Raw genomic sequence first — 15,664 nt, forward strand, 5'->3', positions numbered from 1 at the left:
TATTCTTGTGTTTCACTTTGCATGTTTTGACTTCCTTAATAATTTAATTGGTTTAGAATAGTCAAATTATTCGAACGGGTCACATTCGTTCATATGTTGGAAGTAGGTATGAATGAAGACTGTCGTGAATTGGTGTGTGGATTGTCTAAAAGAGTATTAGACATAAGAAAATATTTGCTGCAACATTCATGAGTGCTTATGAATATGAATTTGAGCATTGGATTAAACCCACGCTCACTTGGATCACTCCATGAATTGTATCACGAGTGATTGGTGAGATGATAACATCGTATATTCTTGAAACCGAGATGTGTGAGTTGTATCTTGCTAATCGGTTGCACATTGATAACATGTAAACGCACTAGTAACTTGGTGTTATAAAACATATTGTTGTGTGTGATTCGGTAAGTAAGTGCAAGCGAGCATTGTATCAAAGTTTATCCGTTCCTTTTATCCAAAGTAGGATAAAAGCGATATCTTTGGTCCCCTCGATGGTTTAGTGATGACAAACATAAATGCTCCGCCGGGCTAGGGCTAATTTGATTTGTTCAATTAGTTTGTCGTCATAAATCAGAAATCGAGATATAGTACAAAGAGAATGATTTGAAATCATATCTCATACGATATCTAGAATGGAGGAATATATGATCCCTTATCTAAGGACACGCGTATCTGATAGGATCAGAGTTGACAGTGGCTTTGGAAAGCTACGATTGAAGATCAGGATCTGAAGTCATACGCATAATAGTTATTAGACTTATCCAAGTGGGAGACTGTTGGATTAGTGTCTAAGTCCATAACTATTTTGGTATGTACTTGACCCGATGGTGCATGGTCCTTTTGGGTTGCCTTCACCAAAGCAACTTGATAGGATGAATTATGGAGAGAAAGGATTAAATATGATTTATTAATGTATTATGAGAATAATATATTAAAGGAGAAATCATATTGTTTAATTAATATTAGTCAATAATTAATTGGTAATTAGTTTTGTGACTAAAAGAGATTAATTAAACTTAAGGGACTGGAATTGTAATTATAAGATAATTGCAATTTGGGCCATGGATTGCCTTATATTATAAGGTGGAAAAATTCTATGGGGGAAGCCCATATGAAATCGTCCAAGGCCTTAAGGAAAGGGCTCCATGGGTTTCTTAGGGCTTAAGCATCCAAATTAGGGTTTCCTTGTTAGATAACCCTAATAGCCCAACCATATAAAGACCCCTTAAGGCTAAAAAACGTGGCTAATACTTCTCTAGGGTTTGTAGACGTTTTTGGTCAGCCTCCAACCTCTCTCCTCTTCATCCTCTTGCTTATGGTGTTTGTGAACCATTAGAGGAGTGACAATTGTGACTCTAAGCTTTCTAAAGTCAATACAAGGAGATTTGGGATTATTATTGCTACATAACAATCAAGGTATGATCTTAAACCTATTCTTATGTTAATTATGATTAATTGTATGCTAGAATTAGGGTTTATAGTCTTGGATAACTTGCATGTACAATAAAGAAACCTAGATCCAAGCATTAGGGTTTGTTTGAGCACATAGGATGTTCTTATGACCAAAATCCATCAGTTTCTTAATTCCGGATTTGGGGATGGTAATGCAACCATGTAAAGCCCTTGGGCTTCAATGGAATGGAGTTTAGACTCTATTGTAGGTTTATGATGTTGGATAAGTGATCTAAACCTTGGATTGTTTGATGGAAGCTAAGAGATAAAATGGGGAAGGTTACGTTTCAGGCTTCTTCTACCAATTAAGGATTTTACTTCAAGATTTTTTTTAGTCATAAGTCTCAAGACAGAATTGTAAAGCTCGTTGATATCTTTTCGTGGATATAAAGATCACCAAAAACGGAGTTGAAATGAAGACGTTATGACTATTTGAAGTTAAGCTGGAAAAGGGAGTTTGGCAGTACGTTAGGCGTACCCTCAGTAGTACGTTGGACATACTGGTTGAAGTGGATGCATTTTTAATGGGTAATGTTGGGCGTACCCCGTAGTGTTAATACCCTAGTTTTGTGGTTTTGAGCCCTATTTAAGGACTCTAACCCCTTAGGGTCCTTCCTAACATCAACCTCCACCCTCTTGGGCCTCCAACTCCAAAACCCTAGCCCTTTAGAGCAAATCTTGAGCCTTTTTATATGTTTTGCGTGCGTTTTGGAAGAAATAGAAGTCCAAGCTTGTTGATTATTGAAGCTTAAGCTTGTGGATCTACAACCTATATTGCTTTTCTCAACCCCAGAACGTATAACGTTTGAACCTTGAGGATTCATTTGTTAGATCTAGCTAGTGTTAGGCTTTATGAATTTTTTTTTACCAAAACCTTGGTCCTTGTGAGTATGGACTACTCCAGACCATTTAAGTTGTCCTTTTCAGATGTTTTAGAATGCATGGTGTCATAAAAATGCAAGCTTGGCCCTTTCCTTTCACCCATGCATGAGTTATGGAGTTTTGGTGATGTTAGAAGTTGGGGTTTCAGGATTAAGCTCTCTTTAGCCATGAAAATGCATAAAGTTAGAGACTTTATAGATTAGAATGCATTTTAGGGTCAGATTTGAGGTTTTGGTGAAATGTCTTAATGATTAAGAGCTAAAAAATTAAGATTGAGTATAGGCAGACTATGCTGAGCGTAAATCTGTTTACACCCAACATAGCCATCTGGGAGCTCGTTTTTAGGATTTGTGCTCTATGCCCAACATAGAGCCTTGGTATGATGTGCATAAGGTTAACTGTGTTGACCTTTGACTTTTTGGCCAAAAGTGACTTTTGGTCAATTTGTGAGGGTTTTGGTCTTGGAAGGGGAAAATGGTCTTTTGCCCAAATTGTAGATTAGACTTGGCTTGGGACTAGTTGAGTTGAAAAAAATACCTTAATTGTTAATTAGGGTTATTTGGTGTGATTAATAGGTAGAGTCTAGTTTCGGCAGTTCGGGTGTGAGCTGTGTCAGTCTTATGTGCGAGGCGAGTCTTCTCACTATACTTGCATGTACGGTAATATATACTAGGGGTGTGTGCGTTGCAGTTTGGTGCAGTTTAGAGTTAAAACTGCGAACCACACCACGTGTACAGTTTCAGATTTTTCAAAACTGCTAACCGCACCGCAAAGTTCTTAAATCGCGTTATGCGGTGAGGTGCGGTTTAATGAAGTGCAGGCGGTTTCATTGCGGTTTGATAATAAATTTTTAATATTGCATAGTTTACTATGAGACACATTACATTATGTGTCATTATTTGTTTTAAGATCTTAAAATTTTAATGATAGTAAAATTATTTAAAATTGATGAATACAATTATTATTAGGGTCGATGGATACATGTTCTGCCCTTTTTGATTTGTTTCCTCTAGGATATTTGGGTTTTGGAAGAAATATAAAGTTATTGTCTAAGTTCTGTCATACATATATCTATACAATAGATATATTAAAAGAAGCAGTACTGATATGTTTTGATTTAGGAACTCCACAAACATATTTATAATTTATATAATTGTTGGATGTTTGGGTGGCTTTGTGATATTTTGATCAATAATTTGGTCTCTCTCTCTCTCTTTCTCTCTCTCTCTCTATATATATATATATATATCAAATTGATTAATACTAACTATGTGGTGCGGTGCGGTTTGACCCGTGGTTTTGAAACTAAGAACCGTAAACCGCACCGCATAGTGCGGTTTACAAAAAATACAAACCACAAATCGCATCACGGATGTTCAAAACGGCATTTTGCGGTGTGGTGTGGTGCGGTGCAATCGGTTTTTGCAATTTGTGCAGTTTTATGCACATCCCTAGTATATACATGCTGACCAGCTGGGTCTTATTTGTTGGTAGTGTGATATATGTTAATGTGTGTACTGAGACTTCGGGTGGTCTCGAGGGTTGCTAATAACCCACAGGGTGTGTTGTTTTCCTACTAAGCCTTTAAGTAGTCTCCAAGGTTGCTGATACCCCGTAGGGCGTGCTGTTTTCCTAATAAGAATTAGGGTAGTTTCCACGGTTGCTGATAACCCATAGTTGTTTATTTGTGATGTGTTACATGTGGTATTTTGGGTAACTCAATAAACTTTGTTCTTACGATTTGTGGTTTAAAGGTTTTTAGGTTTTTTTATATTAAAGGAGGGGCAAGGCTTGATTGCATCGCATCCATGGGAGATTTGTGCAATGATAACTTTTGACGATACTCTAATAAATGTTTTGAGCTAAATGGTTTTATCTAAGATTTTTGTACTTGTGAATTGAATAAACACTTAAATTTATAAATGAAAATTTTGGGTTGAATTTCGGGGCATTACAATAATATCTTGATTTTGAAATATTATTATTTTATTCAAGATTAGGGTTTTCAGGTTTTCCTATAAGCTATAAATAGGACACTTTGGGTGCCTCAATTCCATCCACTCCGACTCCTAAGAGAATAGTAGAAATTCTTCTCCCTTCTCCTCTCTCCTCTTGTCTTCTAGTTGCTATGGTTTGGGCACAAACCATTAGAGACACTAAGCTTTTGGTGTTTGTTTTCCAAGGTTTTCTAGAAGGATATTGGTGAGATTATTTTCTACAATAATCAAAAGGTATTTAACCCTAATCCTATGTATATTTTGATTACAATAGGTTAACATTAGGGTTTTTGATTTGTAACACCCGTTTACTCATGTATATTTCTTGTATTATTAAAGTCTTAGTTTTATTGTATTTTCGGAAAATTGGTCCTACGTAGGGCATAGGTAAACACCTACACATGGCGGAGGTCAACAAGTCCTTGTTGGGGTTTCATGCCCTGTGCAGCGCATAGACATATTTACATAGGGCGTAAGTGCGAAGGGTTTAAACCCTAATTGTGGGGTTGTGAGCCCTATTTAAGGAGCTTAACTCTTTAAGACCCTCTCCATATTCATTCTCAACTATTTCCTTCATTAACCTCGAAACCATAGCCTCTTGGTGTGATCTTTGAAGCATTTGAGTTATCATTTGAATGTTTTTTGTGAAAAAGGAGACCATTGAAGGTGTACTTGGGAGTCCATAGCTTGTAGATCCAGACTCTACTCTTTTTCAACATGTTTCAGGAGGTATAAAGTTTGAACCTTGATGACTCATTTGATAAATCTAGCTAGTTATGAGTTTTATGAGCTTTTTGTTCCTTGACTTTGGTCCAAGTGAGTATGGGCTACTCCAAAATTGATGAGTGGAATTTTCCATTAGTTTGAGCTTGTATAGTGATAATATTGGTAGCTTGGTCACTCCCATCCTTTCATGCTCGTGTCTTTGGGCATTGAAGTGTGTTTGGGACTTAGGGGTTGGTATTATGCTCCATTAAGACATGCGAAGGCATAAAGTTGAAGACTTTATCACTTAGGATGTTATTTGAGACCAGATCTGAGAGTTGGACATTTGGTCCTTGTGGATTAAAAACTTAATAGAAGTTGGAAAATCAGAGCATTTACACATGGAGTAATCTTGGCTACACAGGACGTAGCCTGATTTTGTTCCGATTCCATCAAAAGGCTCTACTTTGGATGTTGAGCATGATAAGCATGGCATAACCCAGAAGTGGATTTTTGGTCAAAATGGGTTTTAGGTCAAGTTGGGTGGATTATGGCCATGGAAGGGTAAAGTGCTATTTTACCCAGAAATAGAGAGTGATTATGAACCAAGATCCTTGGGTGTGAATTATTGCTTTAATTTCTAATTAGGGTCCAATAGTGTATTGATTAGTGTGGGGAGTTCCAGTTTTAATAGCTCAAGTGTGAGATTTATTTATCTTCGGATTTAGGTGAGTATTCTCACTGTACTCATAGGTCGAAGGAACCAATGTCAGCCCACTGGATTGTATTATGTAGGATGCTAATTGTCTTTGTGATAGTTGCATGGAAGACCTCAAGAGTAGCCCGTGGAATTTGAATGAAAGACCATGGGGGTAGCCCATAACACTTGTGTGTAAGACCTTATGGTAGCCAAGGCATTACAATGGAAGACCATGGGGGCAACCCATGGTAATGAAAGACCATGGGGTAGTCTATAGCACTTGTATGCAAGACCATGGGGGTAACCGGTGGAAATGTATGTATGACATGTGGTATTTTGGAGAAAATCACTAAGCTTTATATTTAAGGTTTTATGGTTTAACATTTTTAGGTACTTCCAGTTCAAAAGGGAAGGACCCGGTGTCATCGCATAACATCCCCCTTGATTTTATTATGCATTGACTTTTGATTTCACCCTTGATTTTATTACACATTGACTTTTGATTTAGGTACATCCAGTTCAAAAATAAAACCGTTGTGAAACGGTCTAGAGGTAAAAAAAAAAGTGTATTTTTTATTTTATTTTACATATAAATACACACACATACATAATTTTTAAACACAAAAATCTTCTCTCATCTTCATATTTCTTTCATCTTTCAAAAAAATAAAAAATAAATAAAAACTTTTCCTTTCAACCAAATATGGAGCAAAACTCGAAAACCTCGCCTCCAAACACAAACACATCCATCCCGATGGGGTCCACACAATACAGGAGTTATATGCACCTACTCAACTCAAATTCACCATACAAACCGCTTCAAGGGAACTTTTTTAATTCATCCCTTTACATGAAACAAAACTCAAATCTTCAATAAAACATTTTCAGTACTTTCGCTTTCATGCAACAAACAACCACACAACCACTACCTACAGAACCAACACTAGAAACTGAAACTGTTCCGGAAACACAAACAGAAGACAGTCAAAAAGGGAGAAGGAAAGGGAAAGGAAAAAGGAAAGGGAAGGCAGTCACGACAAGTGAAGAAGAACCTCCACTATGGTGGACACCAGAGGTGGAGTATGCGTTGGAGTATGTGTTGGCATTGTGCGAGACTTCAAAGAGTCCGACCGTAGGAAATGATATGCAAAGAGTTGGGTTTTGGGAAGTCGTGCTCGGCAAATTCCACGTGCTTATGAAGAAACAACCATATCACAATATCGATATGCTTAGTAGCAAGTGGACTCCGATCAGTCGTGTCGGTGCACCAAGTTTAATGGGATTTTCATGAGACTAGAATCGCAAATGCAAATTTGTGTAAATGATTTTGATATGTAAAAAACTACGTGGGAACAATAACAAGTCAAAATGGGGTACACTTTTGAGTTTGAAAAAATATGGGAGATTGTTAGACAATATTCAAATGGAATAAGGCGTTAACATAGGCGGATGCACAATCAAAGAGGTCTCACAATTCTAGTTCGTTTGACGTTTCTGACAAACAAACGAACATCAACCTATTACGCTGACATGTATGACATCCCCGGCGACATCGAAGAGATCTCCCCCCTCCCCTCACCCCCCCCCCCCCCCCCCCCCAAGATGAAGGAGATGATCAAAAAGAAATATTTGGTTGACTAGTATATCATTTTTATGTTTTTAGGACTAGGATTATTTTGCGTTCAATGGTTTTTTTTGGTGTGTAACATTATTTTAAGTTTTTAAATGTTATGGTTAATCTATGATTTAATTAAATTGCATGTTTCATTTTTTATAAATAATCTAAGGTGAATGAAACTTTTGAAAAAATAAAAATAAACAAAAAATTGAAAAATAAATAAATAAATAAATGTTGACACAGAAAGTTAAAGTGTTTTAACTGGTTATCCATTATTTGGTGCTATAGCACTATTTTGAGATGACACATGTAAGATAACACTTTTAGGGTATGATAACTAACTACACATCCACTAGTCTTAAACAATAATTTAGCCTTCACCTCTAATGGTACATTTTAAACAATAATTTCTTACTTTTAGGAGATGTTTTGTAGAAAACTCAATGATTTAGTGTTTGAACCATTAAAATGGTCTACATGATTAAGTGTTGTTGGGGAAGGTTGTTGAACAGATATGTTGAATGAGAAAAATCATCATTTACCCTTCAACAAAAACAACTTTCAAATGCATACTAGTTAATCAAAATCTACAAATTTTCCAAGTAACATTTATAAATTATAGACAAAACTTCAAAAATGGTCCCTGTGGTTTCCAAAAATATCAAGTTTAGTCCCTAAGTTCAAAAAACCTCACAGATGGTCCCTGTGGTTTCAAAACTTTTAACAAATGGTCCCTCCGGCTCACTCCGTTAGCATTTCACCGTTAACTCATTTTTTAATAAAATATTGCAGGGGTAATTTCGTCATTTCAGTTGTAACCTCCTCTCTTTAAAAGAAATTGCATGTCCGATTTTTGGGCAAATCCTTTAGCTTCATCAGTCGATCATCTCTCCTCCTTTCCACTGTTGCTCGACCGTTGCACCCTTCACGACATCCAATCGCTTCTGATTCAAAGATGGTGACTTGCAGATGTGGGAATGAAGCAACGAAGATCACTTCATGGACGGATCGTAACCCTGGAAGGCAATTTTGGAACTGTAAAAGATGTGGTTTCATTCGATGGTCTGATCCCCCTATGTGTGCTAGGGCATTGGTGGTGATTCCAGGTTTGATAAGATCAATGAATCGATTGGAGGAGAGGGTCGCCACTTTAACTGCAGAATTGTGGAACTACCAGCTGATGTTGTTTTGTTCATGGGTGTTTTTTTTTTTGGTATTATTTTAATCTCTAAATATCTTCTGAAGGTTTGGATGGTAATGGAGTTTTGGTTTTTGGTTTGTAACCATTGCAGGGTTTTTTTTTTATTTTAATCGGATAGGGTTTTTTTTGCTTTCAGTTTATGTAGGTGGTTTTGGAATTGGTGGTGTTGTATTTGGTTTATGTATCAGATTAATGTGTAATGCAGTGGTAATGGTAATGGTAATGGAATGTAGTTTGTTATAGTTCATTGTTCAATTTCTTGAATGTTTTTGAAATGTAATTGTTAAGTGTATTGTAATTGCATCTTGAAGATGGTTTTCATTTGCAATTGAAATGTACATTGTTATTAATTGATCTGTGAAGTGAAGGGTAGTACACAAAACATATTAATTCATCACCAAAAAGTGCATACACACCATTACATTCAAAGTTATAAAGTTCTTAACACAACCATGATCCAAAAAGTGCATACACACCATTACATGCAAAGTTTTCAAGTTCTTAACACATCTTCAAACAAGTACACATTACATAAGTTTCTAAATACCTACAACACCAACATCCTAATAACCACTAAAAAGTTAATTTTCAGCCTCCTCCAACTTCACCACTGCCTCCCTGCCCTTTACATGTTCTGGAATTGTGCCCTTTGTTATGACACTTTGAACAAGTGACTGCCAAATATTTCCTGCTCAATGTACCAGCTTGGCTGTTTGGCTCATCAACACCCCTTCTTCTCTTCTTCTTAGGCCTCCCAACCTACACATGTTGATATACTATAGTTAAAATTGAATTCATTCCATGTTCACATGTATACTATATATTTTGTGTACTTTAAATACAAACCTGTGTCTTATGTTTTGGTGGAAGTAAAGTGAATGGGCAGTCACTTTTAGGCCACATTGTACGTCCATTCAATGGATCAATTTTGTTGAAATACATGGCTTTCCATGTTCATAACCTATAGCAAGGATGGACCCATTCATCAACATGTGGGGCATTTTCACCATTTTCAATTTTGTCCCATATAGCACAAACAGCATGTCTACATGGGAAACCTGTAATCTCCCAAAACCTACAACTGCAACTGTGATCATTCAAATTTACCACATATTGGTCTTGCCATGTGCTTGCCACTTGGTACTTCCCTGCCCCATTGTATTTAGCCACATACTTTGATGCATCAGCCTTAATCTTTTCAAACAGTGTAGTTGCAGTAGGGGTTAGAAGTCCTTCACACTTATCTATTTCCTTTTGCACCACACATAACCTCTTCATGAGATACTCTCTAATATACTCTAAGCAAGTGATAATAGGTTTATCCCTACCTTCATCTAGCTTTGAATTGAATACCTCACAAAGGTTATTCAACAAACAATCAGTATGTGCCCTTCCTGAATAATATATATTAACAGAAGACAATTACACATATAGTAAACACACAAAAGGGAAGATTAACAATTCTCAATAAATTTCTAGAAACTTACCACTAAAGTGAGATTTAGCCCAAGTGTTTGCTGGGATCTTAGACACCCAAGCATGAGCCTCTGCATTGATCTTCTTCAACTCATCCATTGCTCTATTAAAATGATTGACTGTTGTTGCTCTACCACACTCCCAAAGCTGGTCACTTAAGTCTTTTCCTTTCCATTGCTTCTTCATGTTTTCCTGGATATGCCTCAAACAGAACCTGTGTTTTGCACTAGGGAATACTTTCTCCATTGCTGGTATTATTCCCTAAACAAAATTCAATGTAATCAACATTAGTTAACCAAATGTATTTAGTAAAGGTAATAAAAAAGTTAGGTGGTACACACCTTTTGTCTATCTGAAATGAAGGTAAAGTTTGAATTTGGTCACAGATCCAGATCTTCTCCTAACAGTTCCAAGAACCAGGTCCAGCTACTTGTTGATTCTGTCTCTACCACTGCATATGCTACAGGGTATATGCCATTGTTTGAGTCCAACCCTACAGCAGTTAACACTTGCCCAGGGTAAGGGCCCTTCATGAAAGTACCATCCAGACCTAGAAAATCTCTTAATCCAGATTTGAATCCTAACTTCAATGCACCTAAACAGACATATATTCTTCTAAAAGTTCTTGTGGTAACAGACAGGGAGGTTTCTGGATACACATCAATCCTAACTGTTGTACCAGGATTAGTGTTGAGTAGCTCCAACACATAATCCCTCAAAAATCCATACTGTACTTGGTAGTCCCCACTAATGATACGCTCAGCCATTGACTTTGCCCTAGCGACCTTTTGCAATGACATTCCTACCTCCAGTTTCTTGCACAACTCTTCGTGTAAAGCTTTCACTGGAATTTTAGGGTTACTCTGTATTTGTTGAACAATTAAGTTTGCTACGTATCTGGAAGTGCAAGCTTTAACCGCCCTTGTTTGCAAACATTTATGCTCATCCTGTACTATTTTCACCAACCAATCCTGATTTTCATTAGCCCTCGATATTTGGACTGCCCATGGACATGTACCTTTATTAGCAATTACATCTTTACCCTTGCACTTTGCCCTACTTCTGGTTGAGGGCCCACCACTATCAACTCCTGTAGAAGGCTTACTTACAACACCTTTACATTTCACCCTAATCCGGATTTTGTCATTTTTGGCTAGGTATAAAGACCTCCTTGTTGCTACAGCATGTGAGTTCATGTAGTTTTTAACATCAACCTTGGTTTTGAAGACCTGACCAATCTGAAATGGTTTAACATGAACCTCTCCATGTGAGCATGTACTTGACTTACTCAACTCTTTTAGCAGTCTCTTCCTATCATCTTCATGAAATCCTGCAAATTGATAATCATCAGTGGCAATAACTTCCAACTCATTATCAAAGTCAACCACTCCAATCCCATCATCTTTTGAATGATTGTTCAAGATTCCATGTTCATCTACATCAACAGCATTATGGAATTCACTCATGTCTACATCTACATCAAATTGTATGTTAGACTCATCCACATTGTATTCACTGTCATCAGAATCATCTCCACTATCCTCAGAACCATGGCCACTCTCAGAGTAAAAAGCATCTCCACTATCATCACTCACCATACCCTCTAGATAATCCACTTCTGGTTGTTTTTCAAATGAAGTTTGAACATTAAACTCAGCATCATAATCAGCATAAAGTGAGTAATCCTCTACAAATGGTTCATAGTCATCAACTGTTGTAGTATTAGCTCCATTATCAGCTTGGCAGCTTGGTTCCTGTACATGGTAAGTTCCCAATTGTTCTTCAGTTTCAACTGCACTAGTGATCACTTCTTCTTGAGTTTCAATTTCATGATTCACCACTTCCTTTTGAATGACATGACTTTGTTTACCTTGTGACCTTATAAATGGTACAATACTCTTTGAGTAATCATGGCCTTCATCAACATCTAACACTTGTGACTGCTCATAATCAGGGTTCATAGACTTGTTTAGATCAAGCTTTCTACTACATGAGCCTGCTTCTCTCCTACAAGGTTTCTTTCTATTCATTTCAGGTGACACACTATCAGGCTCCAACTCTTCAATAACAACTTTAGAAGGAGACTTGTAATAACTACTTACCCTTGTCTGACCAGTTTCAATATACACCCTAATAAGTCTGTGTTTAGGGACATATGATACCATTTTAAGTACATCTTGATCATTACCTAAAGGCATTAAGCCATAGTCCAAAGGGTATTCAGGGATACAGAAATGGTAGTAAAGGGTTTGCTCAGTTTTGTACCCTAGTTCTCGAACCATGTCGTCAAGCTCATGAACTGAAAATAAATCAGTGTCAACATAATCTACATATGCTACAACACCATCAACGTATTTCCTTCCAGGTGCTTTGGTGAAGACACCACTGTAGTGTATCTTCAACGTGAAATAGTTCTCATAACCTTCTGTAAACACAAAAAAAAGAAAGAGTAAGATCAATGATTTCCTTACGTCAACACAATAGACCAAGAAAAAACAAGTTTTGTTGTAGTATTGTACCGTATGTTTTTCCTAAGTCCTCCACGGTTACAAATTTTTCTCGAAAACACCATATTGATAGCACCATTGCAATTTCTGCAGCTTAAAACCCTAAATCCCAATTTCTGTTCTTGCTTCTACGATGGGAATGAACCCGATGACTAAACCTGTAACTGGTTATCTTCTTGGGAGAGGGACGGGTAGTGATGTGCAAGCAAGTAATCATTTCATATTAAAGAGAGGAGGTTACAACTGAAATGACGAAATTACCCCTGCAATATTTTATTAAAAAATGAGTTAACGGTGAAATGCTAACGGAGTGAGCCGGAGGGACCATTTGTTAAAAGTTTTGAAACCACAGGGACCATCTGTGAGGTTTTTTGAACTTAGGGACTAAACTTGATATTTCTGGAAACCACAGGGACCATTTTTGAAGTTTTGTCTAAATTATATAAAGACCAATGTATCAATTCTATGTAATCTTAAAAAAAAAGAATATCAACTTCATTTCATACGATTAAAGAACCAATGAGCAGGTTCTCTGCATCCAAAAGACCTGAGTGTAAATATTAAATTGATCATAAGAACAAGTTCTAACTTGATAGATATTCAGTTGCAATTTGAAAAGGATAAGAGTCTTTATATGCAACGTAATTGATTTGTTACTTCAAGAACAACTATAGATGTTAATGGAAATGTTTAATAGATAAAAAGATAAAACTTATAAGGCTCCTCGGTGTGGTGCGGTCTGAGACCGCGTTTGCCTGCCAACTCAGCATGGAACACCGCCCACAGGGTGCGGTTTACTGCGGTCTAAACCGCGGTGCGGCCCCTCAAGACCGCGTTTTCTGATTGGCTGGTCACTTTTTTGACCGTTGAAATTGAAGATTCGTTTATTTTTTTTCTTTATTTATTTAATTATTATTTTTTTTTGCTTTTTCTTTCCTATATATACACATATCAACTTAACTTTTTTATTCACAACACAATCTTCTCTATCTCTCAAATTTTTTTTTTTTTTTTAAATCACTACTCTCCCAAAAATGTCATCTTCTTCATCTTCTGAAGAATTTCAGACTATTTTTGATACCGCTATTGCGTGTGTTCAAATGGCGGAACAAACATACAACGTTGTATGTAACAACGCGGCTGCAAGTTCTCAACAGAGAACACGAAGATACATTTACAGAAATCGTGAAGAAGCCAACCAACGTTTGGTACAAGACTATTTTGCAGAGAATGCCACTTACCAAAGGGTATTATTTTTGTAGGCGCTTCAGAATGCTCAAAGGTTTATTCGAACGTATAGTTGAAGATGTAACGAGGGAGTGCAGTTTTTTCCAACAACACTACGATGCTAGAGGTACACTCGGTTTCACTCCCTTAAAAAATGCATGGCCACACTTCATCAGTTAGCATATGGCATTCCGCCTGATGCGTTAGACGAAAGTTTTAGGATGTCTGCTAGGATAGCACGAGACAGTCTCCATTTTTTCTGCAAAACTGTGATTCAGTTTTATGGTCCAAAATATTTACGTAAGCCTACACGTAATGACATCATGCAATTGCAAGCTCATCATGCTAGTGTGCATGAGTTTCCTGGAATGCTAGGAAGCTTAGATTGTCTCCATTGGGCATGGGAAAATTGTCCTACAACATATCATGGGCAATTTACCCGAGGTGATCATGGTCACCCAACGGTAATACTTGAAGCAGTTGCATCACAAGATATGTGGATTTGGCATGCTTTTTTTGGTTCTCCTGGTTCGGTTAACGACATCAACGTTCTTAACCATTCACCAATATTTAACAACATATACGATGGATCCGCACCAGATTCTTCTTTTCAAGTGCATGGAACGCCATATAAGTATGGTTATTATCTGGTTGATGGAATCTATCCTGAGTATGATGTGTTTGTTAAATCGTTTTCAGCTCCACATGGTTCTAGACGAAAGAAATTCAAGAGAGCTCAAGAAAGAGCTAGGAAGGATGTTGAGCGTGCTTTTGGAGCTCTGAAGAAACGGTGGTTCATATTGAAAAAACCAACAGCTTATTTGGGCGAGGAAAAACTTCAAGAAATCATGTATACATGTATTATATTGCATAACATGATTATTGAAGATGAAGGAAGAGCGATATGTGCGTTTGACGAAGAAGAAATCATACCAGAGACACAGCCAATAGAAATTGGTGGCGAAGAGTATATAAACAGGAGAGCAGAGATACGTTGTACTGAAACATTTCACAATCTTCGCAATGACTTGGTGGAACAAATTTACGGGGTTCAAAACATTAACCTTAATTTGGATCCACCGGATGACCCCGAAGATGAGTTCTCGAAGAACGACTTTATGTAGTTTCCTTTAGTTATTTTATTTATGTTTTTTAAGTTTTCTAGGGTTATTTAAATGTCTTTTTTTTTTGTAACGCAATGTACAGTTTTTTTTTTTTTTTTCAAGTAATGAAGAATTATGTTTTTTTTATTAAAATAGAAGGTATATTAAATTAAATTAGTTAAAAAAAAAAGAAGTTTTATTAAATTAAAATACTTAAAAAAAACAAAAAAATAAAAGAAATGAAAAGTGTGGCATCACATCCTTGGTGTGACAACAAACGGTAAAAAGTGACATCGTGCTGATGTGGCGGGGGAGGGAGTGCGGTTTCGGTGGCACCACTCCCTCCGGCCTAAGAGTATTATGAGAATGAGAGTACAGACCTCATCCATACTAAAGGCCTATAGCATTAAGCATTTCCGTCTGCATAATCTCCTTCTCCAAAACATCCTTCGCAGCTTCAGTATATGCAGCTTCTTCTTTATCTTCAAAACCATATTCACTGTTCATAACAAAATCATTTCCACCATGGATATCTTCCCTCTCAAATAGAGCACAAAATATACCCTTCATCACATACCCTGAAACTGGCAACTTCAAAACGGGAATGCAAGTTTCAGTCCCGATAAAAGAACCCTTTCGACTATTGATCTCAGCTTCCGAAGCTGAATGTACCCATTCCTTCACCTCAATGAGTTTTTCCCCACTCAGAGAAAGCCTCCCTCTTCTCCCTGAATCAGTAATGGAAACCTCTTCCAACATTGGTAGATCCTTAACAATGTTCATCAACATCACATGC

General features: G+C 37.0%; 2 protein-coding genes and 1 pseudogene across 3 annotated transcripts; all 3 read right to left on the reverse strand.

Annotated features, from left to right (window-relative positions):
* LOC145036194 (putative disease resistance RPP13-like protein 1) overlaps positions 1-9,497 on the reverse strand; it is a 28,818-nt pseudogene extending 19,321 nt beyond the window's left edge.
* Positions 8,946-15,335, reverse strand: LOC145037522 (uncharacterized). 2 transcript variants are annotated; one of them, XM_078986207.1, is made up of 6 exons: positions 15,249-15,335; positions 12,551-12,801; positions 10,373-12,456; positions 10,043-10,292; positions 9,402-9,949; positions 8,946-9,314 (listed from the first exon to the last, which is right to left on the reverse strand). In XM_078986207.1, the coding sequence occupies exons 2-3, from the start codon at positions 12,615-12,617 to the stop codon at positions 10,412-10,414; spliced, it is 2,112 nt and encodes a 703-aa protein (XP_078842333.1). In that variant the 5' UTR covers positions 12,618-12,801; positions 15,249-15,335; the 3' UTR covers positions 8,946-9,314; positions 9,402-9,949; positions 10,043-10,292; positions 10,373-10,411. The 2 variants fall into 2 exon arrangements, with proteins under 2 accessions (XP_078842333.1, XP_078842334.1); XM_078986208.1 differs by lacking the exon at positions 15,249-15,335 and having other exon boundaries at positions 12,551-12,966.
* Positions 9,510-10,277, reverse strand: LOC145036195 (uncharacterized). The gene is made up of 2 exons (XM_078984660.1): positions 10,043-10,277; positions 9,510-9,949 (listed from the first exon to the last, which is right to left on the reverse strand). Exons 1-2 carry the CDS (start codon positions 10,275-10,277, stop codon positions 9,510-9,512), a joined length of 675 nt encoding a protein of 224 aa, XP_078840786.1.
* Positions 15,336-15,664: the final 329 nt, after the last annotated feature.

The sequence above is a fragment of the Lactuca saligna genome, chromosome 3 (assembly GCF_052625555.1).
Source record: "Lactuca saligna cultivar CGN05327 chromosome 3, ASM5262555v1, whole genome shotgun sequence".
Taxonomy (NCBI): domain Eukaryota; kingdom Viridiplantae; phylum Streptophyta; class Magnoliopsida; order Asterales; family Asteraceae; genus Lactuca; species Lactuca saligna.